General features: G+C 49.4%; 1 protein-coding gene across 1 annotated transcript; it reads right to left on the bottom strand.

The window, feature by feature from the left end:
- Nucleotides 1-521: 521 nt before the first annotated feature.
- LOC147116936 (uncharacterized) lies at nt 522-22509 on the bottom strand. The gene is made up of 3 exons (XM_085987108.1): nt 22293-22509; nt 7865-7948; nt 522-757 (listed from the first exon to the last, which is right to left on the bottom strand). Exons 1-3 carry the CDS (start codon nt 22467-22469, stop codon nt 704-706), a joined length of 315 nt encoding a protein of 104 aa, XP_085843234.1. The 5' UTR covers nt 22470-22509; the 3' UTR covers nt 522-703.
- Nucleotides 22510-27580: the final 5071 nt, after the last annotated feature.

Raw genomic sequence — 27580 nt, 5'->3', positions numbered from 1 at the left:
AGGGAGAAAGGAATAGAACAATATGCTGATAGAGTGAGATGAAGATGGGTGGGAGGAGGTTCATGTGGAGCTTAAGCACCAAGGTGGACCCGTTGGGCCGTGTGGCCTGTTTTGTGCTGTAAATGCTACGTAATAATACAGGAAACTTTTTTTTATCCGGCACGGACGGGACCGACGTGGTGCCGGTTCATCAAAAATTCCAGATAACCAAACGCTATAGTAAAAGATAGGGAGAGCTGACAGCTCCGTATAAAGCAACAAACCCTGTTGCTTAGCAACAAGTGTAGAACAATGGCCACAAGTTCCAAGCATCTCTGTAGCTTAGCAACAGCTGCAGCCACACCCTTGCACAGCAACAAATGGAGGAAGGCAAGTACAATATGAAGTAAAACCTACTCCTGAATTTTGCCGGTTAACCGAGATTTCCGGTTATTTAGGTGCCGGTAAATCGAAAGTTTCCTGTACTGTGTGTAAAGGAATCAATCAACAGCTGGGGAAGAAAACGACAGGGCTGCAAAGAGTTAAAACAATTTGTGAATATGAGAAACACTTTTATTGATCCTTCCCTTGTGCTTCTGTGGAGCAGCAACCTTCTCAGATACCAAATAATATTAATACATCCGAGAACAGCCGGTGTACCTCCAGCCAGAGATGAAAGCATCGTCTAAATCTAATGAGGTGAAGTTGAACAGTCCCAGACTCCTTACTCCAGGGGATTAGTTTCGCCTTCGTTCGCTTGGATCTTCTGATTCAATCGCTAAAAATAAAAATCACAGATTTTCACTGTTTTACGTAAACAGCAAGCTTGCTCAAACTGAGAATTACGACAGAAATCATTGAAGAGATCGCAAAGTCTCTGAAGAATGGACTCAGTCGGGAATATTTTGTGGACGTTATGGGATTTTTTTCAGAGGGTATTTTCCCTGTTATGGGATCGCCCTGTACAGATATGTGAACGGCTGGTTTGTTAAAACTCCAGAGAACACATGGCAGTTGGCCCCGTGTTATGCTCCTCTTGCTCTATGTGGGAATTCAGGGACGCTGCCAGTGTCCCTGACAACCACATGTGCCAGAAATGCATCCAGCTGCAGCTACTAACGGGCCGTATTGAGGCGCTGGAGTTGCGGATGGATGGGTTGTGGAGCAGTCATGATGCTGAGAGGGTCGTGGATTACATGTTTGATGAGTTGGTCACGCCGCAGGGGAGGGCTGCACAGGCAGAAGGGAAATGGGTGACCATCAGGCGGAGCAATAGAAGCAGGCAGGTAGTGCAGGGGACCCCTGTGGCCATCCCCCTTTCAAACAGGTATACCAATTTGGATACTGTTGAGGGGGATGACTCACCAGGGGAAGGCAGCAGCAGCCAACTTCCTGGCACCAGGGGTGCTTCTGCTGCTCAGGAAGGGAGGAAAAAAAGTGGGAGAGCAATAGTGGTAGGGGATTCTATCGTAAGGGGAACAGATAGGCGTTTCTGTGGCCGTAGACGTGACTCCAGGATGGTTTGTTGCCTCCCTGGTGCCAGGGTCAAGGATGTCACTGAACAGCTGCAGGGCATTCTGAAGGGGGAGGGTGAACAGGCAGAGGTCGTGGTTCACATTGGGACCAACGACATAGGTAGGAAGAGGGATGAGGTCCCGCAGCAAGAATTTAGGGAGCTAGGTAGCAGATTAAAGAGTAGGACCTCAAAGGTTGTAATCTCTGGATTACTCCCAGTGCCACGTGCTAGTGAGTATAGGAATAGGAGGATAGAGCAGATGAATGCGTGGCTAAAGAGTTGGTGCAGGAGGGAGGGCTTTAGTTTCCTGGATCACTGGGCCTGCTTCTGGGGAAGGTGGGACTTGTACAAGTCGGACGGGTTGCACCTGAACCAGAGCGGGACAAATAACCTTGCGGGGAGGTTTGCTAGCACTGTTTGGGGGGGTTTAAACTAAAATGGCAGGGGGCTGGGAACCTGAGCAGGGAGACAGAGGAAAGGAAAACAGGGATAAAAGCAAAAGATAGGAAGGAGAAAAACAAAAGTGGCAGTCAGAGAAATCAACGGTTTAAATCAAACATGGCCACAGTAAATAATAATTCTAATAGGTCTAAGAGCATTAAAAAAACAAGCCTGAAGGCTTTGTGTCTTAATGCGAGGAGCATTTGTAATAAGGTGGATGAATTGGCTGCGCAAATAGAGGTAAACGAATATGATTTGGTTGGGATTATGGAAACGTGGCTCAAGGATGGCCAAGACTGGGAACTCAACATCCAGGGGTATTCGATATTCAGGAAAGATAGGCAAAAAGGAAAGGGAGGTGGGGTAGCATTACTGGTTAAAGAAGGCATTAATACAATTGTAATGAAGGATATTGGCTCTGATGATGTGGAATCTGTATGGGTAGAATTGAGAAATACTAAGGGGAAAAAAGCATTAGTGGGAGTGGTATATAGACCTCCAACCAGTAAGGCGGAGGTTGGGGATGGCATTAAAAGGGAAATTAAAGAAGCGTGCAATAAGGGCACAGCAGTCATCATGGGTGACTTTAATCTACATATAGATTGGGCCAACCAAATTAGTAACAATACTGTGGAGGAGGAATTCCTGGCGTGTTTACGGGATGGTTTCCTAGACCAATATGTCGAGGAACCAACCAGAGATCAGGCCATCTTAGACTGGGTATTATGTAACGAGAAAGGATTAATTAGCAATCTTGTTGTATGAGGCCCCTTGGGTCGGAGCGATCATAATATGATCGAATTCTTCATTAAGATGGAGAATGAAGTAGTTGACTCAGAGACAAGGGTCCTCAATTTAAATAAAGGAAACTACGATGGTCTGAGGAGCGAGTTGGGTAGGATTGATTGGGGAATGTCACTCAAAGGGTTGACGGTGGATAGGCAATGGCAAACGTTCAAAGACCGAATGGATGAGCTGCAGAATTTCTTCATCCCAGTTTGGCATAAAAATAAAACAAAAAAGGTGACTCAACCGTGGCTAACAAGGGAAATTAGGGATAGCATAAGATCCAAGGAGAGGACATATAAATGGGCTAGAAAAAGCAATAATCTTGAGGATTGGGAGCAGTTTAGGACTCAACAAAAGGAGGACAAAGGGATTAATTAAGAAGGGGAAAATAGAATATGAGAGTAAGCTAGCAGGGAACATAAAAACTGACTGTAAAAGCTTTTATAGATATGTGAAGAGAAAAAGATTGGTGAAGTCAAGCGTAGGTCCCTTACAGTCAGAATCAGGGGAATTTATAATGGGAAACAAGGAAATGGCAGACCAACTAAATACATACTTTGGTTCTGTCTTCACAAAGGAGGACACAAATACCCTCCCAGAGATGCCAGGGAACATAGGGTCTGATGAAAGGGAGGAACTGAAAGAAATCAGTATTTGTCGGGAAATGGTGTTAGGAAAATTGATGGGACTGAAGGCCGATAAATCCCCAGGGCCTGATGGTCTACATCCCAAGATACTTAAGGAGGTGGCCCTAGAGATAGTAGATGCATTGCTGGTCATCTTCCAGAACTCGATAGACTCTGGAACGGTACCCATGGATTGGAGGGTAACTAATGTTACCCCACTATTCAAAAAAGGTGGTAGAGAAAAAGCAGGGAATTATAGACCGGTAAGCGTGACATCGGTAGTGGGGAAAATGCTAGAGTCTATTATAAAAGATGTAATAGCAGAGCACTTGGAAAGCAGTGACAGGATCGGACAAAGTCAACATGGATTTACAAAAGGTAAATCATGCTTGACTAATCTACTGGAATTTTTTGAGGATGTAACTGGTAAAATAGATAAAGGAGAACCAGTGGATGTGGTGTATTTGGACTTTCAGAAGGCTTTCGATAAGGTCCCACATACGAGATTAGCGTGCAAAATTAAGGCACATGGGATTGGGGGCAAGGTATTGACTTGGATAGAGAACTGGTTGGCGGACAGAAAGCAAAGAGTTGGAATAAATGGGTCGTTTTCCGAGTGGCAGGCAGTCACTAGTGGGGTACCGCAAGGATCGGTCCTAGAACCCCAGCTGTTCACAAGATATATTAATGATCTGGACGATGGAATTGGATGTAATATCTCCAAATTTGCAGACGACACAAAGCTGGGTGGGAGAGTAATCTGTGAGGAGGATGTTGTGAAACTCCAGTACGATTTGGACAGGTTGGGTGATTGGGCAGAAACATGGCAAATGCACTATAATGTGGATAAATGTGAGGTTATCCACTTTGGTGGCAAAAACAGGAAGGCAGATTATTATTTGAATGGCAATAGATTGGGAGAAGGGGAAGTGCAAAGAGACCTGGGTGTCCTTGTGCACCAGTCGCTGAAGGTAAGCATGCAGGTGCAGCAGGCGGTTAAGAAGGCAAATGGTATGTTGGCCTTCGTAGCAAGAGGGTTCGAGTACAGGAACAAGGATGTCTTGCTACAGTTGTACAGGGCCTTGGTGAGACTGCACCTTGAGTATTGTGTGCAGTTTTGGTCACCTTACCTGAGGAAGGACGTTCTTGCCATGGAGGGAGTGCAGCGAAGATTCACCAGGCTGATACCTGGGATGGCAGGAATGACGTATGAGGAGAGATTGTGTCAATTGGGCTTATACTCACTGGAGTTTAGAAGATTGAGAGGGGATCTCATCGAAACCTATAAAATTCTGTCAGGTCTGGACAGACTAGATGCAGGAAGGATGTTTCTGATGGCCGGGGAGTCCAGAACCAGGGGTCATAGTCTAAGGATAAGGGGTAAGCCATTTAGGACTGAAATGAGGAGGAATTTCTTCACGCAGAGAGTGGTGAACCTGTGGAATTCTCTGCCACAGAGGGCGGTGGAGGCCAGTTCATTAAATATATTCAAGAAAGAATTGGATATATTTCCTGAGGTTAAAGGGATCAAGGGATATGGGGAGAAGGCAGGGACAAGGTACTGAATTTGGAAGATCAGCCATGATCTCATTGAATGGCAGAGCAGGCTCGAAGGGCCGAATGGCCTACTCCTGCTCCTATCTTCTATGTTTCTATGTTTCTATGTAAGAACTCTCCGTCATCCATAATGTATGGGTTCGCCCGACAGTCCTGGAAAAAGGAAGGGGGCCATTGAACTTGATTAGAAAAACCACTCTAATATGCAAAGCACTTCTCACCTCCATCTCAGAAGAGAAGCAGAACAATGAACCCACTGGCCTCAGCCAGCCAAAAGGGAGCCAGTTTTTTTTTCCCTACACAAAAACCGAAAGATATGTCCCAGACTTAGGGCCATTAATCCAATACGCATGGGTCCGAGGATGATTCATCACAGATTAAGCACCGGAGTGCTCAGAAGTAAATGGATTTTAAAGATTGGCGGGAAAAGATAGGGACTACTATAAAGATAGATTCTTTTCCACCACTCTCTCTCTCTCTCGCTCCCTGCTCCTACAAGGTCGAACTAACAAGAAGTACCAGAGAAGCCGACAAGCAATGTGTGGGGATAAGCATAGTCTCTCAGAAGTGTAGCTTTTGGGCTATTCCGAGGGGGGGAGCTTCGTTTGGTTCAGCCCGGCAAAGGGGTTTATGCGACTGGGTAATTAGTTGGTAGGGGTGGAATTAGAGTCCACCATAGCAACAAGGGAATCACTGCATGTTATAGTCCCCAGTTTTGTCCTGTATGTATGTTGATTGTAATCTGGATTTTATTCTCCACAGGGATTGTGATTTCGTTTAGTAGTGCATGTTTTAGCCAGTGTATGTTAGACCAAATAAATACAAGTTTGATTTTTCACCGAGGCATTCCATTCTGTGACTTATTTCATTTACACTCTGACTAATAATTCCTGGATATAGAACTTTCGTAAGGCGGGGCGATTCGAACCGTCCGTCTAGCAATTGGGCTAGGATCAAAAAACGCTTACATCATGCAATATTTTTCATGCAGTTTTTCTGTGCGTAAACCTTGTTTACAAGGTTTGCTTTGGAGACAGGGTGGTCCATTTCAGAGTCAGGTCGGCCCCGATTTTAACTCCAGGTGGATTTCCCCACTCAGAGCGGAGTTAAAATTACAGTCGGGTCTCAATGACGTCATCGGGCCTCAACATGCACATGTAAAGAAGGACCCTGTTGGCTCCGGGCGCCTGTCCTTGCTGCCTGCTCAGGAGAGCCGGTTAAAATTGCAGATGTTGCGATCATCGTGGCTTTCGGACAGGTAAGAGCCAGGGTGATTTTAATTGACCACCCGCCAGGTTTCTGCTGAGCGAGTCGGGTTAAAATTGCCCCTTACAGCACAGAATCAGGCCATTCAGCCCATCAAGTCTGTACTGATTTTTTTCTCTCCACATTTAGGGCTAGTGACTGTTAAGTATTCTCAAATGCTTTTTATAAGAACATACGAACGTAACAAATAGGAGCAGGAGTGGGCCATTCGGCCCGTCAAGCTTGGTCCACCACTCAATAAGATCATGGCTGATCTTCGACATCATCTCCACTTTCCTGCACTACCCCCACATCCCTTGATTCCCTTAATATTCAAAAATCTATCGATCTCTGTCTTGAATATACTCAACGACTGAGCCTCCACAGCCCTCTGGGGCAGAGAATTCCAAAGATTCACCACCCTCTGAGTGAAGAAATTTCTCCTCATCTCAGTCCTAAATGACCGACCCCTTATTCTGAGACTGTGACCCCTGGTTCTAGACTCCCCAGCCAGGGGAAACATCCTCCCTGCATCTACCCTGTCAAGCCCTGTAAGAATTTTGTATGTTTCAATGAGATCACCTCTCGTTCTTCTAAACTCTAGAGAATATAGGCCTAGTCTACTCAATCTCTCCTCATAGGACAATCCCCCCATCCCAGGAATCAGTCTGGTGAACCTTCGTTGCTCTCCCTCTATGGCAAGTATATCCTTCCTTAGGTAAGGAGACCAAAACTGTACACAATACTCCAGGTGTGGTCTCACCAGGGCCCTATATAATTTCAGTAAGACGTCTTTACTCTTATACTCAAATCCTCTTGTAATAAAGGCCAATATACCATTTGCTTTCCTAATTGCTTGCTGTACCTGCATGTTAACTTTCAGTGATTTGTGTACAAGGACACCCAGGTCCCTCTGAACACCAACATTTCTCAATCTCTCACCATTAAAAAAATACTCGGTTTTTCTATTTTTCCCACCAAAGTGGATAACTTCACATTTCTCCACATTATATTCCATTTGCCATGTTCTTGCCCACTCACTTAGCCTGTCTATATCCCCTTGAAGCCTCCTTGCATCCTCCTCATAACTTACATTCCCACCCAGCTTTGTATCATCAGCAAACTTGGATATGTTACATTTGGTCCCCTCATCCAAATCATTGATGTAGATTGTGAATAGCTGAGGCCCAAGCACTGATCCTTGCGGTACCCCATTAGTTACAGCCTGCCAACCTGAAAATTACCCTTTTATTCCTACTCTCTGTTTTCTGTCCGTTAACCAATCCTCAATCCATGCTAGTATATTACCCCCAATCCCATGAACCCTAATTTTGTTTAATAACCTCTTGGGTGGCACTTTATCAAATGCCTTCTGAAAATCCAAATACACTACATCCACTGGTTGCCCCTTACCTATTCTGCTAGTTACAACCTCAAAAAACTCCTAACAGATTTGTCAAAGATTCTTGCACTCAGAAAGCTTGTTAATATACCAGTGCAAGTTAAGTAATATGTTGCTAGTTAATATGATCTGGTTTTTGCTTCTGTATAATATTACTTCTCTGAAGAAATACAAATTAGTAGCTTTTAGCCTGAGCTGTATGGTCTGTCAGTGTGATGGCTTCTAGTGATTTAGAAAGGTCAGGAATGAATGGTGGCATCCTGTACTATTTCCAGTGCATAACCCAATGAAAAACGAAAGGTCAGTTACCTGTAGGGAACCTGGTTCCAAACGGCAGATAAGACCAAAGCGGAAATGCATACAATCATCCTCAAAGGTCAATCCTGGAAGGATCTGCAAGAAAACCACATATAGTCTTCCTTCATACATTTCCAATGACTGGTGCAACAATTGTCCTTTGCCTGTATTAGCTGAACTGGATGTTCCAATTCATATTCCTGCAGTGTTAAATCCAACCGGTTGCCTCAACATTGCGGCAGCAGGGGTGAAACCAGGCCGGTTGCCGCGGTAATCTGATGGCAGTCACAGCTGAGGCATGTCGGCATTGATGCTGCTCACTTCAGCAAGTTTCTGCACCTAGTAAGCAATCAAGACCCCCCCGCAGGACGACAGCCAGTTGACGCGGCCAGTCATTGACGAGCATCTTTTAAGGTTGCCGTTATTCATTGTCGATAGCTTGTTATTCTCAAGGTTAATTAAACAATGAAAGATATATTGGGCCAAGGTAACGCCGAGTTTAATGGCGCTCGCCGTAATTAGTGCGTAAATCGTCCAGCAATTTGCAGCGGGGAAGAGATACCCCGTGAGTTGCGGATCGCCACAAGTTGCTGGCCAATTTGCGCCGCTCCGCCGTTAACCTCGCGAAAACGGCTGCTCAACCACAACTTCACCATGAGTTTCAACATATTGCTGCATTTGCACTTTAATTACCCATTAAACTCGCCGCAGAAAGTTAGGGCTGGTACTTAACAGCGTAAGTAACTTTTAACGAGGGAGATTTATGTTCCTGCGCTGCCACTCAAACTCTCCGGCCCAGAAAGGGAACAATTTAAACTGTGGAGTCTTATTCCTACAATAGTAAATTGTTAGAGATTTATAAAATTTAAAATTTTCTAAATGTTTTTCTCATTTTTCCTTTCTGTCTCTGTTTTCTCTCTCGCTTAATCCAGTCTTTCTTTCCCTATCTTTATTTCTCTTTCTGTACCCGATTTGAATATAATTCACCCTCCTTCTCCGTCGTTCCTGTTTCTCAATCCTTAAATCTCATTAGTTAAGGAGATAGACTGCTGCCCCGTCATTCACCAAGGTCCCAGGTGCCCCGATGCCCTTGTTAGCATACAACGAGAGCCATCAAGCTACCAGGAACATCGTTGAGCACACAATCGGCGTGCTCAAGCAACGGTTCCGCTGTCTGGACCATTCTGGAGGAGCCCTGCAGTACTCGCCTGAGCGAGTCTCCCACTTCATTGTTGTGTGCTGCATGCTGCATAACCTGGCAATCCTCAGGACCCAGCCAATGCCACCAGACATTGGAGCACCAGCAGAGGAGGAGGAGGAGGATGAGGAGGATGAGCATCAGCAGCACCAAGGCGGGAGGGAGGCACAAAGTGGAAGGGCCGTCCGTCAAAGGCTCATACCAAGTTGCTTCTAGGCCCCCTCTGAGGGAATGGCTTCTGCCATTCCAACAACCTGAATGAAACGATCCCGCAACCCCTAAGCCGGTCAAGGCAAGAATGAGTGCAAAGAACAAACATGCACATTTTGAATACAGACACTTCTTTATTTCCCAAACTGTGTTTCATTTCCGCATGACAAAGTAATAGAAAGAAACACCAAAAAAAGTCATTCACATAACTGGCTCTCACAACCTGGAGACAATGTCCAAAACAGTAACAAAAATTTGACCACGACTCTCGGCCTTCAATAAAACAATGAAATACATTTTGCGACACCTCCTACTTTTTGCCCTTCGAGGGTGATCTGCTTCCCTTGCGAAATTGCCCCCTTCCCACCCTGCAGCTTCTCCGTAATGGGACCCCAGTGGCTGCAGCAAGGCTGGGGGAAGGCTGCTGAGTGTCAGAAACTGAGACTGCAGATGCCTTTGAGGGACGGCCTGGACCAGCTCTGGGCCTGGAGGGCCCAGCTGCTGACTGCTCCAACTCTGCATGGGCAGCAGCAGTCTGTCCTACAGGTGGTGGCAACTGCAGTGGAGAAGTGACAGTGTTGGCAGCAGGAATGCTGTCATCTTGAGAGAGGACAGCAACTCCCCGCTCGACCGACACACTGGCACTCCCACGGGGCAGCAGTTCAGCATGCAGAGCAATCTGCTGGAGCACAGATTGCTTGCCTGCTGCGGCACGGTGAGAGCCCCGGGGAAATCTGCCCGATTCAGCAAGGGTGGCAGCAGTTAGTGCTTGCGTGGCCTCAATCTGCATTTGCATGAGACCAGCCACTGACTGCATTGCAGCACTTAGCATTTGCGTGGCAGCCGCCTGTGCTACAGCGAAGTGCTCCACATTCCTTGCCAGTGATTCAATGGATTTGGGCATCCTTGCCACTGCAGCCATGAGCTCAGTGTGCCTTTGCTCCGCCCGGGCGCTCATTTCAGCGAGGACCCGCTCCTCGTCTGCGTTCAGTGCAGCAGGTCTTGAGGCCACAGTCTCTGTCCGGGGAGAAGGCCCCCGAGCTTCCCTAACCCCCTCATGTTGCTGCAGCCCGCTGGGTCCTGGAGCTTCACCCTCATCAGACCATTCCCCCCCCCCGCTCCCATCCAGGGAAGGCATGTCCCCAGTATGTGTAATGTATGTACCTTTAAGAGAGGAACTATCTTTTACAGCCCCTGTATACTGCAGTACCAGTAGTGACCACACCTGTATATAACACCGTGTAGTAATTTGTACAGTTAGTTCCAGCATACCCTCTGTTCAGTAAACACCTGTTATTACCGTTCTCCTGCAGTCCGGGTGTTATTTATACGCGGACACTACAGTATGGGCATGGGTTGCCTCGGCAGAGGGTTGCGCTGATGGTCCGGCTTCCTCTTCCTCCTCGCCTTCAGCTTCACTACAATGGCAGCTTGAGGGCTCGTCTCCTCACCTGGTGAATCACCATCTGAAAGCAGGGAGGTACAAGAGTGGCTTTAGCGTGAGGACAGGGTGGCAGCAAGGGAGGCATGAGTGCAGCGATGTACTGATTTGGATTGAAAGTGTCAAAGACTGCTGTTGTGAGGAACAAGTGGAAGGAGAGAGGACAAAAAGGTGATGACCTTACCATTGCTGGCCAGAACGGTGTCGGCGTCTCCAGTGGCGACAGGACCAAGCACCCAGCTTGCCACAATCCTGTGGACGTGCTGCTCAAGATCGCTGAGGGCTTGATGGTGAGGCCGCTCTCCACTGGTCCATTGCTGCTGTCTCCTATTATGAGCCAGCTTGGCCTGCAAGAAAAAGGACGGCGTCTGAGCAAATATGCAGCCATGATCTTGCCTGAAATGCCTCCCATGGTTGAATAGCCCTTACTGTGTGCAGCCATGAACTTGCCTGAAATGCCTCCCATGGTTGAATAGCCCTTACTGTATGCAGCCATGATCTTGCCTGAAATGCCTCCCATGGTTGAATAGCCCTTACTGTATGCAGTGTGGAATGTGCGTGTGTGTTTCATGAAAGGGCCATAGGTGTTGGATGAGTGCTGGGCATTGGGGCTTTCAAGACCCTCTGGCCATAAAGTGAGGTGGAGATGGAAGGATGAAGAGGTTCTTAAAAAAGGCACTCACCCTGACGACCCGAGTGAGGTCGTTGAACTTTTTCCTGCATTGCACAGGGGTCCTTGACACCATGCTGCTTGAGGTCACTCTGTGAGCCACCTCCCTCCACGCTTTTCTGTATTCGCTTGGCAAAGGCCTCCTGCCACTCTCTGGGTACAGTAGAGATCTTCTGCGCTCCACCGTGCCAACCAGAGCCTCCAAAGCCCGCTAGCTGAAGCGCTGTGCTCCCTCCCTGGCCCTCTCCATAGTCCTTGGCTGGGAGATTTCACCACAGGTCTGTCCAGGCCGAGATTCAAGGCTCCAGTGAGCAGGGTGCGGCTGCAGAGCAAGATCGACCCTCCCCTTTAAGAACTGACTGGTGCCAGTGTGTCTGTATTCAATCGCTAACTGACAGCACCTGCGCTGCGCCTGCCCTTTGAGGTAGCGCCTCGCTCCTCGGCCTTAGCGCCTTAAGAGAGTTGTGTAGTGCCTGATTTAGCGCTGCAATCACCTCCAGGGGCGAGAGAGGCGAATTTTGCAGTCGGCAACGATAATTTGCGCCGGGTGCTAAACTTTGCGCCCGGCCGATATTCGCGCCTCAAAATGGGCGATACCGAATTTCTCCCCCATTATCTTTTAATAATCAGAGGAATGTAGGATATTAAATAAAAACAGAAAACGCTGGAAATACTCAGCAGGTCAGGCAGCATCTGTGGAGAGAGAAACAGAGTTAACATTTCAGGTCGATGACCCTTTGTCAGAACTGGAAAAGGTTAGAGATGTAACAGGTTTTTAAGCAAGTGCAGGAGCAAGGAAAGATGGGAGGGGTGGAAAGAACAAAAGGGAAGGCCTGTGATAGGATGGAAGGCAGGAGAGATTAAGAGACAAAAGGGATGATGGTGCGAGGCAAAAGGAGATGGTAATGGGACAAGTTAAGAAACAAAATATGAGTCTAGAAGAGGTGTAAATGGCAATGGCAGCATCATCAACTGCTGCCGCCTGAAGAAATAGGGACAGAGGTTATGGTCTGAAATTGTTAAACTCGATGTTAAGTCCAGAAGGCTGGAAAGTGCCTAATTGAAAGATTAGGTGCTGTTCCTCGAGCTTACGCTGAGCTTCCGTGGAACAATGCAAGAGGCCGAGGACGGAGAGGTCTGAGTGGGAGTGGAGCGGAGAATTAAAGTGACAGGCGACCGGAAGCTCAGGGTCACGCTTACGGGCTGAACGGAGGTGTTCCGCAAAGTGGTCACCCAATCTGCGTTGGTCTCCCCAATGTAGAGGAGACTGCATCGTGAGCAGCGAATACAGTATACTAAATTGCACGAGGTACAAGTAAATCGCTGTTTCACCTGGAAGGGGTGTTTGGGGCCCTGGACAGTGGGAAGGGAGGAGATAAAAGAGCAGGTGTTGCATCTCCTGCGCTTCCACAGGAAAGTACCGTGGGAAGGGGACAGGGTGTTGGGGGTGATTGAGGAGTGGAGGGAGCCGTCCCTTCAGAACGCTGAAAGGGGAGGTGAGGGGAAGATGTGTTTGGTGGTGGGATCATGCTGGAAGTGGCGGAGGATGATTCGTTGAATGTGGCAGCTGGTGGGGTGAAAGATGAGGACAAGGGGAACCCTATTGTGGTTCCAGGAGGGAGGGAAGGGGTGAGAGCAGAAGTGCGGGAAATGGAACGGACACGGTCGAGGACCATGTCAACCACGGTAGAGGGGAATCCTCAGCTGAGGAAAAAGGAAGACATAATCAGAAGCACTAGTATGAAAGGTGGCATCGTCAGAGCAGATGCGGCGGAGACGGAGTAACTGGGAGAATGGAATAGAGTCCTTACAGGAAGTGGGGTGGGAGGAAGTGTAGTCCAGGTAGCTGTAGGAGTCAGTGGGCTTATAGTGAAGGTTTGTCAATAGCCTATCCCCAGAAATAGAGACAGAGAAGTCGAGAAAGGGAAGGGAAGAGTTGGAGATGGACCATGTGAAGGTGAGGGAAGGGTGGAAATTGGAAGCAAAGTGAATGAAATTTTCTAGTTCAGGGCGAGAGCAGGAAACGGCACCAATACAGTTATCAATGTACTGTACTGGAAAAAAAAGGTGAGGGAGGGGACCTGAGTAGGACTGCAACAAAGAATGTTCTACATATCCCACGAAGAGGCAGGCATAGCTAGGTCCCATGCGGGTTCCCATAGCAACACCTTTAATTTTGAGTGGAGTCAAAGGAGAAGTTGTTCAATGTGAGAACAAGTTCAGCCAGGCGGAAGAGGGTGGTGGTGGATGGGGACTGGTCGGGCCTCTGTTCAAGGAAGAAGCGGAGCGCCCTCAGGCCATCCTGGTGGGGGATGGAGGTGTAGAGGGATTGTACGTCCATAGTGAAAAGGAGGCGGTTGGGGCCAGGAAATTGGAAACTGTTAAAGTGGCGGAGGGCGTCGGAAGTGTTGCGGATGTAGGTGGGAAGAGACTGGACTAGGGGAGAAAAAATAGAGTTGAGATAGGAAGAAATCAGTTCCATGGGGCAAGAACAGGCTGAAACGATGGGTCTACCAGGGCAGTCCTGTTTGTGGATCTTGAGAAGGAGGTAGAAGTGGGCTGTGTAGGGTTGGAGAACTATGAGGTTGGTGGCCATGGAGGGAAGATCTCCAGAGGAGATGAGGTCAGTGACAGTCTTGGAAATGATGGCTTGATGTTCAGTAGTGGGGTCATGGTCCAGGAGGAGGTAGGAGGAGGTGTTGGAGAGTTGACGTTCAGCTTCCGCTAGGTAGAGGGCGGTTCGTCAAACAACAACAGCACCACCCTTGTCAGCAGGTTTAATGACAATGTTGGGGTTGGATCTGAGAGAATGGAGTGCTGCAAGTTCAGAGGGTGGTAGGTTGGAGTGAGTGAGGGGAGCAGAGAAATGGAGACGGCCGATGTCACGCCGGCAGTTCGCAATTAAAAGATCTAGAGAGGGTAAGAGGCCAGGGGGAGGGGTCCAGGTAGAACGAGAATTCTGAAAACGGGAGAAAGGGTCAGCTGTGCGGGGGGAAGACTCCTGGCCAAAGAAGTGGGCACGGAGACGAAGGCGGTGGAAAAAGAGCTCAGTGTCGCGCCGAGCTCGAAATTCATTGAGGTGGGGTGGCGTAAGGGGATGAAGCTCAGGCCTTTTGCTGAGGACTGATCGTTCGGGGTCAGAGAGGGGAAGGTCAGAGGGGATAGTGAAAACAGGGAAGGGGGTGAAATTGGAAGAAGGGATGGGGTCAGAGGAAAGTGAAGGGGGAGAAGATTCCAGAGAGGCATTGGTGTCCAAGAGTTGTTGAAGCTTGCGATCCTTGACACCTGAAAGGAAGAAAAAAAGTTTATTGTTAAAGCCCCAGAGGAGGCGAAGGATGAAATGGAACTGCGGACCAGGACAGCTTTGAGATAGAGTGAGTCTGTGCTGCTGAAGAGAGTGGATATTGTTTATGCTCACCATGAAAATGTATTCTATTCATTCGTGTATTTTAAGTTAGTTATTGGTTTCAAGTTGTGCCTGGTCTTGAAAGAGTTTCTTTCAGTGTGGCTTCCCTAAAGAGAGAAGGACGCGCACGGCAGCCTGTGATATTTCAGTAATGAGCACACAGTTCTGTGTTACAATTGATGGATCATGCGATTGTTTAACGAGATATCAGGCAGTAAATCGTGCGCTCCAGATCATAGGCGATGCAAAGAGTCACAGGTGGCTCGAGAGAATATCTCACACCAAATGCAAAACCTTTGACAGCAGGCTACGTTATTCGCCATGAGAAAAACATCAAAATGCAATGACTGAATCATTTTAGCTTGAAGAACCCCGCCCACCTCCCCCTCCCTTTCCCTCCTCTCCACTGCCTTTCAATGAGCAATGAACATCCTTCGACGGTGCAGTTTCTTCTTGCCTCCTGTAAGTCTAACCAAAATATAGCACCTTTTTCTTTGATAAAGCAAGAAAAAAAGAACTTGCATTTCTATCGCGCCTTTCACGACCTCAGGACGTCCCAAAGCTCTTTACTGCTAAGTACTTTTTGAAGCATAGTTACTGTTGTAATGTAGGAAACGCAGCAGCCAATTTGTACAGAGCAAGCTCCCACTAATAGCAATGTGATCATGACTATATTGCCTGTTTTAGTGATGTTGGTTGAGAAAGAAAGACTTGCATTTATATAGCGCCTTTCACGACTACCAGACGTCTCAAAGCTCTTTATAGCCAATGAAGTACTTTTGAAGTGGAGTCAGTGTTGTAATGTGGGAAACGCGGCAGCCAATTTGTGCACAGCAAGGTCCCACAAACAGCAATCTGATAATGACCAGATCATCTGTTTTATTGATGTTGGTTGAGGGATAAATATTGGCCAGGACACCGGGGAGAACTCCCCTGCTCTTCTTCGAATATTGGCCGTGGGATCTTTTATGTCCACCTGAGAGGACAGACAGAGGCCACGGTTTAACGTCTCCTCTGAAAAACAGCACCTCCGACATTGCAGCATTCCCTCAGTACTGCCCTGAATGACTGAGAGCACAACACTAAGCTTAGGTGGGAACAAGAAGGGAAAGTTACGAGGAGCAAAAATTATAATGCTATTGATAAAGGGAGCATGCAACAACAAATGTTGCAACAGACAAGAGTTTGAATAAACCTCTCCGCCTCTCTACCCCTCTCTCCTCCTTTAAGATGCTCCTTAAAACCTACATTTTTGACCTGTCGGGCACAGACACGGTGGACCAAATGACCTCCTTCTGTGTCATAAACGCCTAAGATTACATGAAGACTAGAGATAAGAGAAAGATTGCCTATCAGACAACAAACTTCATGGCCTCGATTTTCATTGGGCCGTGAGGCGGGCTTTTAGGCGTGCGGGGGGGTTAAAAATCACAAACCCCCCCCCGCCTGGTTCCCGCCTCCACGTCATTTTAACCTAGGTGTGTCTGATTGACCCGAATCAGTCCCGCCTGCAACAGGCAGGACTGGTCTTTAGGGCCCTTAAGCAACACTGACTGGCCTTTATAATCCCATTTTAACAGGCCCTTGCCTGTTTAACCCTTTTCCCATGTAAAACACGCCTGGTGGGGATGACGCCTGTGAAACCTGACGTGAACACTATTGGCTTGCTGACTATCAGCTGCAGGTCCAACATTAAAGAGGATATTTGATCAGCCATCATTTGCAGGTGGCAGGACTTTTTTGTCTCAGGTCTGGGGGAACTTTTACCAGGTCTAACCACACCTGTGGAAGGTTGGAGCCTCACACACTTCTCCAGTGTGACCTCCTGCGAAACCCCTCTCGCCACCCTCACTCAGCGCTTCCTCAACTGAGGCACCTACCAGAAGCATAGGAGGCCTTTTTTTCCTTCCCTTCTTGGCATTAGAGGACCTCCAGCCCCATTCGCGAAATGACACGCACCACAACTGCAGAAGTTGCCATCAGAAATTTTATTTACAATAACCAACTGATGGCATTTTAAAAATAAACACATTTCACCCAAGTGACTACCCTTGTGACTATTAGTGCTTTATTTTCCTCTTACGCGTGCTCCTACGTAGTGGTTCCCCTGTGGCTTCAGCAGATGTGGAGGCCCCTTGCTCACTTTCCTGCTGCTCCTGCCTCGACACCTTTGGCGGGCGTCCTCTGGGATGGCGAGCCTGTGAGGGCTCGCCAGCAGTCTGCTGCTCCTGCGGCTGTGCAGGGGTTGAGACCTCTATCTCCGTTGGGTGTGGACTCCGGCGAGGCTCTGACCGAGGGCTCTGCAGTGGCATGGAAGTGTGAGCGCTTGGAGAGGAGCCCCCACTTCCTTGAGGTCTGCCACCAACCTCCCTCTCATGGGTCAGGTCCCCTCAATGCCGCAAGTGGCTTGAGAGCAGCTTGCTGCACATCAGGGGGGCCATGGGGACCCGTTTCTACAATGGCAGTCCTACTCAGAGGGCCTGCCATGAAGGTCTGGTTTCTCTGTTCAATAGCTGACCATCGCTCCTCCAGAGATGTCAGTCTATTCTGAACACTCACCATGTTTTCATCACTCTGGCGACTTAGCTCCTCCATGGCCATAGCCATCCTCTCCTCTACTGTAGCCATCCTTTCCATGGAGGTTGCCATCCTTTCCATGGTGATGCGTTCATGCGCCAATGACTCCACAAAGGCTCTGCTCATGTTCACTATGGACTCCTCCATTCGCTCCACACTCGCAGCGACCCTAGAGACAAAACCTGCTAGAGACTCCTGCATCTGTGCCTGGAGTTCCATCACCTCTGATCTTACGGATGGACCCAGAGGCAGAGGGTCGACATGCAGCTGAGCCGAGCTGGCAGAGTCCTGCGCCCTCCGACGCGGACTCTCCACTGCTGTCCCTGTCTCCACAATCTGCTGATGCTCACTTGTGAGTTGTGATACACCAGGTGACAACACTACTCTATGTCCCGAAGGTCCCACCGAGGTGTGAGTGTCTGCGCTGGTGCTGGGTGCGCTTATTGCTGCTGACGCTACGCTCTCAGAGGTTGCAGATTCCTCTGAGGAGTCTGGCTGCTCAGCCTCTTCCTCCTGCAGAGTGGGGACGGGGGCTCTCGATGGCCCTGTGGGGGAGTCAAGGAAAAAGTTAGAGATGTGATGCCAAGGTTACATGCACATTGCATTCTGCAGATGATCATAAGTCCATATGATGTAGCTTCAGAATCATTATCAGCGACTCATGCAATGCCAATGAGAGAGATGGAAAATTATTCTGTCAGCCAGCTTCCTTTCCCAACGTCCACATCTCAGTCAGCCCCGGCAATCTCCAGGATGCCTTCCTCCCAGGGGGTGAGCTGGGCTAATGAGGGCGGCCCTCCTCCTGTCCTGGCTCGCTCTCTCCTGTTGTGAGCTCTCTTTTCCTGCAATGAGGGAGACAAGTGGAGGTTGAGTGAGAATGAAGGAGTGAGTGCAGAGATTGCAAAGCATAGATACTTAGGAGACAAAGATGGAGTGAGGTTGCAAGACCAAGGGCCCTCCCTGTGTATTGTCAGTTGTGTTCAAAGCATCAGAGTGAGAGGGAGTGTGAGGGCTGCATGGTGGCATAGTTCTGTGAATGTGAGCATAGAGAGAGAGGGAATGGGTAAGGGTGCTGTAATGTATGTACCTTTAAGGGGAGAACTACTTTTTACAGCTCCTGTATACTGTAGTACCGGCCGTGACCACACCTGTATATAAACCCTGAGTAGGGATCTGTACGTTTAGTTTTAGAGTAACTCCCATCCAGTAAACACCTGTTGATTGTTCCCGGCAGTCTCGTGTCTAATTATTGAAGGACAACGTTGGCCGAGTCACATGAGTATGTACCATGTACCTGGTGGGTGGTGTCCTCACGTGTGATGATGGTACCTGTGTTGATGATCTGGCATGTCTTGCAGAGGTTGCTGTGGCAGGGTTGTGTGGTGTCGTGGTCGCTGTTCTCCTGAAAGCTGGGTAATTTGCTGCGAACGATGGTCTGTTTGAGGTTAGGCGGCTGTTTGAAAGCGAGCAGTGGAGGCGTGGGGATGGCCTTAGCGAGGTGTTCGTCGTCATCGCTGCAACAGCCTCAGTACTCAACACCAACAACAGCCAATCTCCAGACGCCATCCTACAACTCATCCGCTTCATCCTTGACCACAATGTCTTCACCTTCGACAACCAGTTCTTTACCCAAACACACGGAACAGCCATGGGGACCAAATTCGCACCCCAATACGCAAACATCTTCATGCACAAGTTCGAGCAAGACTTCTTCGCTGCACAGGATCTCCAACCAACGCTATACACCAGATACATCAACGACATTTTCTTCCTATGGACCCACGGCGAAGAATCACTGAAAAGACTACACGATAACATCAACAAGTTCCATCCCACCATCAAACTCACCATGGACTACTCCTCAGAATCAGTCTCATTCCTGGACACACGAATCTCCATCAAAGACGGACACCTCAGCACTTCACTCTACCGCAAGCCCACGGACAACCTCACGATGCTTCACTTCTCCAGCTTCCACCCTAACCACGTTAAAGAAGCCATCCCCTATGGACAAGCCCTGCGAATACACAGGATCTGCTCAGACGAGGAGGAACGCGATGGACACCTACAGACACTGAAAGACGCCCTTGTAAGAACGGGATATGACGCTCGACTCGTCGATCGACAGTTCCGACGGGCCACAGAGAAAAATCGCATAGACCTCCTCAGAAGACAAACACGGGACACAACCAACAGAGTACCCTTCGTCGTCCAGTACTTCCCCGGAGCGGAGAAACTACGCCATGTTCTTCGCAGCCTTCAACATGTCATCGATGACGACGAACACCTCGCTAAGGCCATCCCCACGCTTCCACTACTCGCTTTCAAACAGTCGCCTAACCTCAAACAGACCATCGTTCGCAGCAAATTACCCAGCTTTCAGGAGAACAGCGACCACGACAACACACAACCCTGCCACAGCAACCTCTGCAAGACATGCCAGATCATCAACACAGATACCATCATCACACGTGAGGACACCACCCACCAGGTACATGGTACATACTCATGTGACTCGGCCAACGTTGTCTACCTCATACGTTGCAGGATCGGATGCTCCGAAGCTTGGTACATTGGCGAGACCATGCAGACACTGCGACAACGGATGAACGGACACCGCGCAACAATCACCAGGCAGGAGTGTTCCCTCCCAGTCGGGGAACACTTCAGCAGTCAAGGACATTCAGCCTCCGATCTTCGGGTAAGCATTCTCCAAGGTGGCCTTCGAGACACACGACAACGCAAAATCGTCGAGCAGAAACTGATAGCCAAGTTCCGCACCCATGAGGACGGCCTCAACCGAGATCTTGGGTTCATGTCACGCTACATGTAACCCCACCTGATGCAGGGTCATCCAGACTCGAGTCGACATTGGCTTGTTCTCTCTACACAGATGCGGCCGGACCTGCTGTGATTTCCAGCCAAAAAAAATGTTTTTTGTCTGTTTTTTTGTTTTTCATACAGACCCCAGCATCTGCAATATTTGACCCCTTGTGACCCCACCTCATTGTTCTTTGATGTAATGTTTCCCTGACTGACCTGTTTGGACACCATTCACACCTTTGACTGCTGTGATTATCTCTCTGCCGAGGTGTGATAAATGGCAGTTGGAAAGGTTACCTGTAAACATCTGACATGATTCTCTGACTATATAAGTTGTGTCTTCATGCATTTCTCCACTTCACCTGAAGAAGGAGCAGCGCTCCGAAAGCTTGTGATTTCAAATAAAGCTGTTGGACTATAACCTGGTGTTGTGTGACTTCTTACATTTGTCCCTGAAGAAAGGAAGAGGACCTCCCTGCGGGCCCTAGCACCATCCAATAATGCCTGTAGGGAAGCCTCATCAAATCTGGGCGCAGACCTGGCCCTCCCGCTGGCCGTTCCTCCTGCAGGCTCCTGTGCCATCTTAATGTGGAAGGTTGGAAGCCTGCAGAGGAAGCAAGGCTTGCTCTGAACCTTAAGAGCAGCAGCAATGATGACGTCATATTCTGCGACTTTCTGACTGGAAATACTCAATTGCCAAGGCTTCCCACACGCTGGAAATTAATTGGCCAATTGTGTTAAATTTGCATCAATCTCACAGACCCATTTACAATTGTGTCGGAATCACTAAATTCGGGGAAACTGCCAATTCCCCGCACCTGAACGAAAATCGACCCCCATGTCTCGCAGTCTCAGGTATGTGTTAGAACCACAAAAGTGTTACTTCGATGTTCTAAGCGTTGGCAGATCATTTTTTTCACATCCTTGATTGAGGTCGGCGCACTCTTTTCTTATTTTCCTGCCCGTGTCTCTGTAGGCTTCACATTACGGGAACGCTACTGAATATTCCAAAGTTCTCCCGGCTGGCCTCCCACCTTGCACTCTCCGTTAACTTGAGGTCATCCAAAACTCTGCTGCCTGTGTCCTAACTCGCACCGAGTCCCGTTCACCCATCACCCCTGTGCTCGCTGACCTATATTGGCTCCCGGTTCGGCAGCGCCTCGAATTGTTATCCTCATTTTCAAATCCCTCCATGGCCTCTCCCCTCCCTATCTCTGTAACCTCCTCCAGCCCCACAACCCTCCGAGATCTCTGTAACCTCCTCCAGCCCCACAACCCTCCGAGATCTCTGTAACCTCCTCCAGCCCCACAACCCTCCGAGATCTCTGTAACCTCCTCCAGCCCCACAACCCTCTGAGATCTCTGTAACCTCCTCCAGCCCTACAACCATCCGAGATCTCTGTAAGCTCCTCCAGCCCCACAACCATCCGAGATCTCTGTAACCTCCCCCAGCCCCACAACCCTCCGTGATCTCTGTAACCTCCTCCAGCCCTACAACCCTCCGAGATCTCTGTAACCTTCTTCAGCCCTACAACCCTCCGAGACCTCTGTGACCTCCTCCAGCCCTACAACCCTCCGAGATCTCTGTAACCTCCTTCAGCCCTACAACCCTCCGAGATCTCTGTAACCTCCTCCAGCCCCACAACCCTCCGAGATCTCTGTGACCTCCTCCAGCCCTACAACCCTCCGAGATCTCTGTAACCTCCTTCAGCCCTACAACCCGCCGAGATCTCTGTAACCTCCTCCAGCCCCACAACCCTCCGAGATCTCTGCGCTCCACCAATTCTGGCTTCTTGTGCATCCCTGATTTTCATCACTCCACCATTGCCGGCCGTGTCTTCAGCTGCCTAGATCCTAAGCTCTGGAATTCCCTCCCTAAATCTCTCCGCCTCGCCACCTCTCTCTCCTCCTTCAAGATGCTCCTTAAAACCTACCTCTTTGACCAAGCTTTTGATCACTGTCCTGATATCTCCTGATGTGGCTCGGTGTCAAATGTTCCTTTGATCGCGCCTTGGGACGTAACACTACATTAAAGGCGCTATAGAAATGCAAGTTGTTGTTGAATTGGGGCCCCGTCAACGTTTGTTTTCAGCATTGCTCTATCGCACACCGTACCTTTTTCAACGCGTTAAGCATTCCGGAGGTTTTGTTTGTAACTGTCTGCTCTTCCTGCAAATTGGTAGCAGAAGAAGGAACTGGTTCCTGGTCCATCAGTGGGCTTGGCATAACCGGACTGGCGACAGTCACCATGACTGCTCCTGCATAGAGGAGTAGAGTCACCAAGGTCTTCATCCTGTCTCTGGTTTCTAACTGCAGTCACAGTCTGATACACTGGCACAAATACAATCACATTTCATATTGATTATGCCGGTTAATTATTACACATTTTGTTTGTAGAAAGCTTTTTTTTTAGCAGAATCTGTTATTTGCAGGAACGACCAGATAACAACGATGTCCTTGATGTCTGCAGTTGTAATTCTTTATTTAAGGGGGGGGAGAGGAGTGATCGGTGGCGGGAGGGGGAGTGATCGGTGGGGGGAGGGGGGAGTGATCGGTGGGGGGGAGAGGGAGTGATCGGTGGGGGGAGTGATCGGTGGGGGGAGGGGGGAGTGATCGTGGGGGGAGGGGGAGTGATCGGTGGGGAGGGGGGAGTGATCGGTGGCGGGAGGGGGAGTGATCGGTGGGGGGAGGGGGGGTGATCGGTGGGGGGAGGGGGGAGTGATCGGTGGGGGGAGGGGGGAGTGATCGGTGGGGGGAGGGGGGAGTGATCGGTGGGGGGGTGATCGGTGGGGGGAGGGGGGAGTGATCGGTGGGGGGAGGGGGGAGTGATCGGTGTGGGGAGGGGGGAGTGATCGGTGGAGGGAGGGGGAAGTGATCGGTGGGGGGAGTGATCGGTGGGGGGAGGGGGGAGTGATCGATGAAGGGAGGGGGAAGTGATCGGTGGGGGGAGGGGGGAGTGATCGGTGGGGTGGTGATCGGTGGGGGGAGTGATCTGTGGCGGGGTGGGGGGAGAGGGTGGAGTGATCGGTGGGGGAAAGGGGGAGTGAACGGTGAAGGGAGGGGGAGTGAGGGGAGGGGGAGGGGGGAGAGATCGGTGGGGAGAGGGAGTGATCAGTGGGGGGAGGGGGAGTGATCGGTGGGGGGAGGGGGGAGTGATTGGTGGGGGGAGTGATCGGTGGGGGGAGGGGGAGTGATCGGTGGGGGGAGGGGGAGTGATCGGTGGGGGGAGGGGGGAGTGATCGGTGGGGGGAGGGGGGAGTGATCGTGGGGGGAGTGATCGGTGGGGGGAGGGGGAGTGATCGGTGGCGGGAGGGGCGTGATCGGTGGGGGTAGGGGGAGTGATCGGTGGGGGTAGGGGGAGTGATCGGTGGGGGGAGGGGGGAGTGATCGGTGGGGGGATGGGGGAGTGATCGGTGGGGGGAGTGATCGGTGGGGGGAGGGGGAGTGATCGGTGGGGGGTGAGTGATCGTGGGGGGGGAGTGATCGGTGGGGGGAGGGGGGAGTGATCGGTGGGGAGGGGGGAGTGATCGGTGGGGGGAGGGGGGAGTGATCGGTGGGGGGGGGAGTGATCGTGGGGGGAGTGGGGAGTGATCGTGGGGGGAGTGGGGAGTGATCAGTGGGGGGAGGGCGGAGTGATCGGTGGGGGGAGTGGGGAGTGATCAGTGGGGGGAGGGCGGAGTGATCAGTGGGGGGAGGGGGAGTGATCAGTGGCCGGGGGGAGTGATCGGTGGTCGGGGCCGTGATCGGTGATCGGGGCCGTGGGGTCCGGGTGGGCCTAGAGGTTGTGGAGCAGCGGCGATCAGGAGGCTGGTTTAATGTGGGATCAGGCGGAGCACTCATGCTCCTCTCGGCCTGCTCCACATTCAGAGGTTAAGTAACCTTTTACGTCGCATGAATTCTGCAGGCATGGTTTCCCTGAGTGTAGCCAGCGACGGCATAGTTCTGTAGCACTGCAAGGCAAGCCTCTGTTGTAAGGCAACCATAGTCATGGCATGAGAATGTATAATCTGCCCGGGATTGTTGGGACTTCTCGATGTCTTTGTGGTAAACCACTGTTGTTAGTATTGTTGTTCACCACTGTTGTTAGTACTGTTGTTCACTGTTAGTACTGTTGTTCACTCTTGCATATTGTTGTACTTGTCTGTGCATGCCTCAGCTGACTCCGCCCCTGGCTCCACCCTCATGGCTGGGTATAAAGGTCGCTGCTCGGCAGCCCCCGGCCCTTTTGGATACCAGGCAACCACAAGAGGCATGCTCTGTTCTTTGGTAATAAAAGCCTGTTTATTACTTTCTCAATTTCCAGTCTTTTGTAGCAATTGATAGTGCATCAGTCTTTAACATTGAAAACCTTTCCTGTCTACAAACCTTGCTTTCCCCTACATGACTTTCCCCTATGACAATATTTCCCGATTAATTCTGCTATGTCCCGCGACGGTTGTTGTGATGTTAATGGACGCTTTGGTCGCCCTGAAGTCTCTGGGGGTGGAATTGGTCTCAGCCAATGGCGTGAAACGGGCTCGCAGTGAATCAGCTGACCGTCTTACACTGTGTCCGATTGGAAGACAATGCAACAGAAAATTGGGAGCAGTGTAAACTACAACAACAACATCTCGCATTTATACAGCGCCTTTAACGCAGTAAAACGTCCCAAGGCGCATCACAGGAGCGTAATCAGACAAAATTGGACACCGAGCCACGTAAGGAGATATTAGGTCAGGTGACCAAAAGCTTGGTCAAAGAGGTAGGTTTTAAGGAGCGGCTTAAAGGATGAAAGAGAGGTAGCGAGGCGGAGAGGTTTAGGGAGGGAATTCCAGAGCTTAGGGCCAAGGCAACAGAAGGCACGGCCACCAGTGGTGGAGCGATTAAAATCGGGGATGTGCAAGGGACCAGAATTGGAGGAGTGCAGAGATCTCGGAGGCTTGTAGGGCCGGAGGAGGTTACGGAGGTAGGGAGGGGGCGAGGCCATGGATGGATTTGAACACAAGAATAAGAAAATGAAAATCGAATTTTCCCTAACCCCTGTCAGAACTATGTTCTGCCGAAGGGTTTCCAACCGGATTATTGACCTGCCTTCCCTTCCCTTGGATACTGAATGGTCAAGAATCCTCTCTGCCAAATCCCCAGATGCTCCGCTCCGCCCCCCCCCCCCATCCCTATCCCATCCCATCTTGCTGTAAAAAGAAATGGGTGATGTAGCCAAGTTCTGAAGATCCAGAATTCAACTTACAGACCAGAAGGCGGAAGATTCTATGGGAAAGAGATAAGAACATAGGAATTAGGAGCAGGAGTCGACCATACGGTCCCTCGAGCCTGCTCCGCCATTCAATAAGATCATGGCTGATCTTCTACCTCATCTCCCCTTTCCTGCACTATCCCCATATCCCTTGATTCCCTTAATATCCAAAAATCTATCGATCTCAGCTTTGAATATACTCAACGACTGAGCCTCCACAGCCCTCTGGAGCAGAGGATTCCAAAGATTCACCACCCTCTGAGTGAAGAAATTCTCCTCATCTCAGTCCGAAATGGCTGACCCCTTATTCTGAGGCTACGCCCCCTAGTTCTAGACGCACCAGACAGGGGAAACAGCCTGAGGTTACAGAGAATGACATCGAAATTACAGCACAGAAACAGGCCATTCGGCCCAACTGGTTCATGCCAGTGTTTATGCTCCACACCAGCCTCCTCCCACTCTACTTCACCTCGCCCTATCAGCACAACCTTCTAGTCCTTTTTCCCCTCATACATTTACCTAGCTTCCCCTTAAATGTATCTACGCTATTCACCTCAACCATTCCTTGTGGTAGCGAGTTCCACATTCTAACCACTCTCTGGGTAAAGAAGTTTCTCCTGAATTCCCTGTTGGATTATCAGTGACTATCTTATATTTATGGCTTCCAGTTTTGGACTCCCCCACAAGTGGGAACATCTTCTCTACCCTATCGAACCCCCTTCATGATTTTAAAGACCTCTATCAGGTCACCCCTCAGCCTCCTCTCTTCCAGAGAAGAGAAAAGAGCCTCAGCCTGTTCAGTCTGTCCTGAAGGTCCTGTTTCTGAAGCTCGCACTGAGCTCAGTTGATGCAGTGCAAGGAAGTCGAAGATGGGAGAAGGAGTTTAAGCCGCAGTTAGTGCCCTCTACTTTGTAATCAGTTATCAAAACGAAATGAAATGAGATAATTTCACTAAAGGTTAGATCCTGACTGGAAAGAGAAAAGATCAAGCTCATTCTGACGATAATAAGAAGTGCTGTCCAGGTAAATTGACAAGTTCATCATAATCTGATCTCACCAATTTCCACAAACTCACCAATTTCCATTAACTCCTAATAATCTGGGTGGTTTTATTTTCCCTTTGGTCTCACGTTCTGAGATCCACTTAACAGAGTTAGATGGGATTCTCAGGATCAGAAACATGTGCAAACAGAGCAGGTCTTCGGATTTGGCTTAAACGAAAGGGAAAAACATTCACAGTTTATGTAAGAACAAATGGGCTGACCTTAACCTGTTGGGAAACACCTGATTTGCACAGAGCTTGTGGTACAAGGAACATTAAGAACAGGAGTCAGCCGTTCAGACCCTCAGGCCGGTTCTGCCATTCAATCAGATTAAGGCTGCTCTGGACCTCGTAGAATCGTACAGCACAGGAGGAGGCCATTCGGCCCATCATGCCTGTGCCGGCCCTTTGAAAGAGCTATCCAATTAGTCCCACTAACCCCCCACTCTTTCCCCGTAGCCCTGCACGTTGTTCCTTTTTATGTGTATATCCAATTTCCTTTTGAAAGTTACCATTGAATCTGCTTCCACCACCCTTTCAGGCAGCGCATTCCAGATCATAACAACTCGCTGCGTTAAAACAAATGTTTCCTCATCTCCCCCTCTGGTTCTTTTGCCAAATGTTCTTAAATCTGTGTCCTCTGGTTACCGACCCTCCTGCCAGTGGAAACAGTTTCTCCTTATTTACTCCAGCAAAACACCTCATAATTTTGAACAGCTCTATTAAATCTCCCCTTTGTAAAGTCTGCGGGTTGTTTAGTTAATTAATACACAGACTACCAGAGTAACTTAAAACAGGACTTTACTATTCGAAGGTCAGGGCGAATCTGCCAAATAAATCCTGACACAGCACTTATATACCGGTGTGGTCACCGTCGGTATTACAGTATACAGAAGCCAACAAAGTAGTGCCACACCTAAAATAGTTCTCTTAAAGGTGAACGGTTACATACAATGGTTTTCTTAAAGGTAGACGGATACATACACTACAATCCTCCCTTTTTAGCTTACAACATACTTAGCCCCCCATTAAACATAACATATATTCAACTTCATGTAAAACAATTCACAGGTATAATCTATGCGGGAAACAGTTTACAGATTCAGTCTCTGGTCTTGACTCGGTCCG

This window comes from Somniosus microcephalus, chromosome 5 (assembly GCF_052327205.1).
Source record: "Somniosus microcephalus isolate GS21.2 chromosome 5, FLI_Smic_1.0, whole genome shotgun sequence".
Classification (NCBI taxonomy): Eukaryota; Metazoa; Chordata; class Chondrichthyes; order Squaliformes; family Somniosidae; genus Somniosus; species Somniosus microcephalus.
Note: the sequence above shows the minus strand (reverse complement) of the source record. Positions and strands in the feature narration are given on the sequence as shown.

Bases quoted from the DNA above. Each gene is read 5' to 3' on its own strand.
- LOC147116936 (XM_085987108.1), bottom strand. From the start codon at position 22,469: ATGAAGACCTTGGTGACTCTACTCCTCTATGCAGGAGCAGTCATGGTG. The intron at 7,949-22,292 runs GTACGGTGTGCG...GTTTTCTTGCAG, and splicing joins TGCTTAACGCGTTGAAAAAG to ATCCTTCCAGGATTGACCTT. The intron at 758-7,864 runs GTAACTGACCTT...TTTTATTTTTAG, and splicing joins TGGAACCAGGTTCCCTACAG to CGATTGAATCAGAAGATCCA.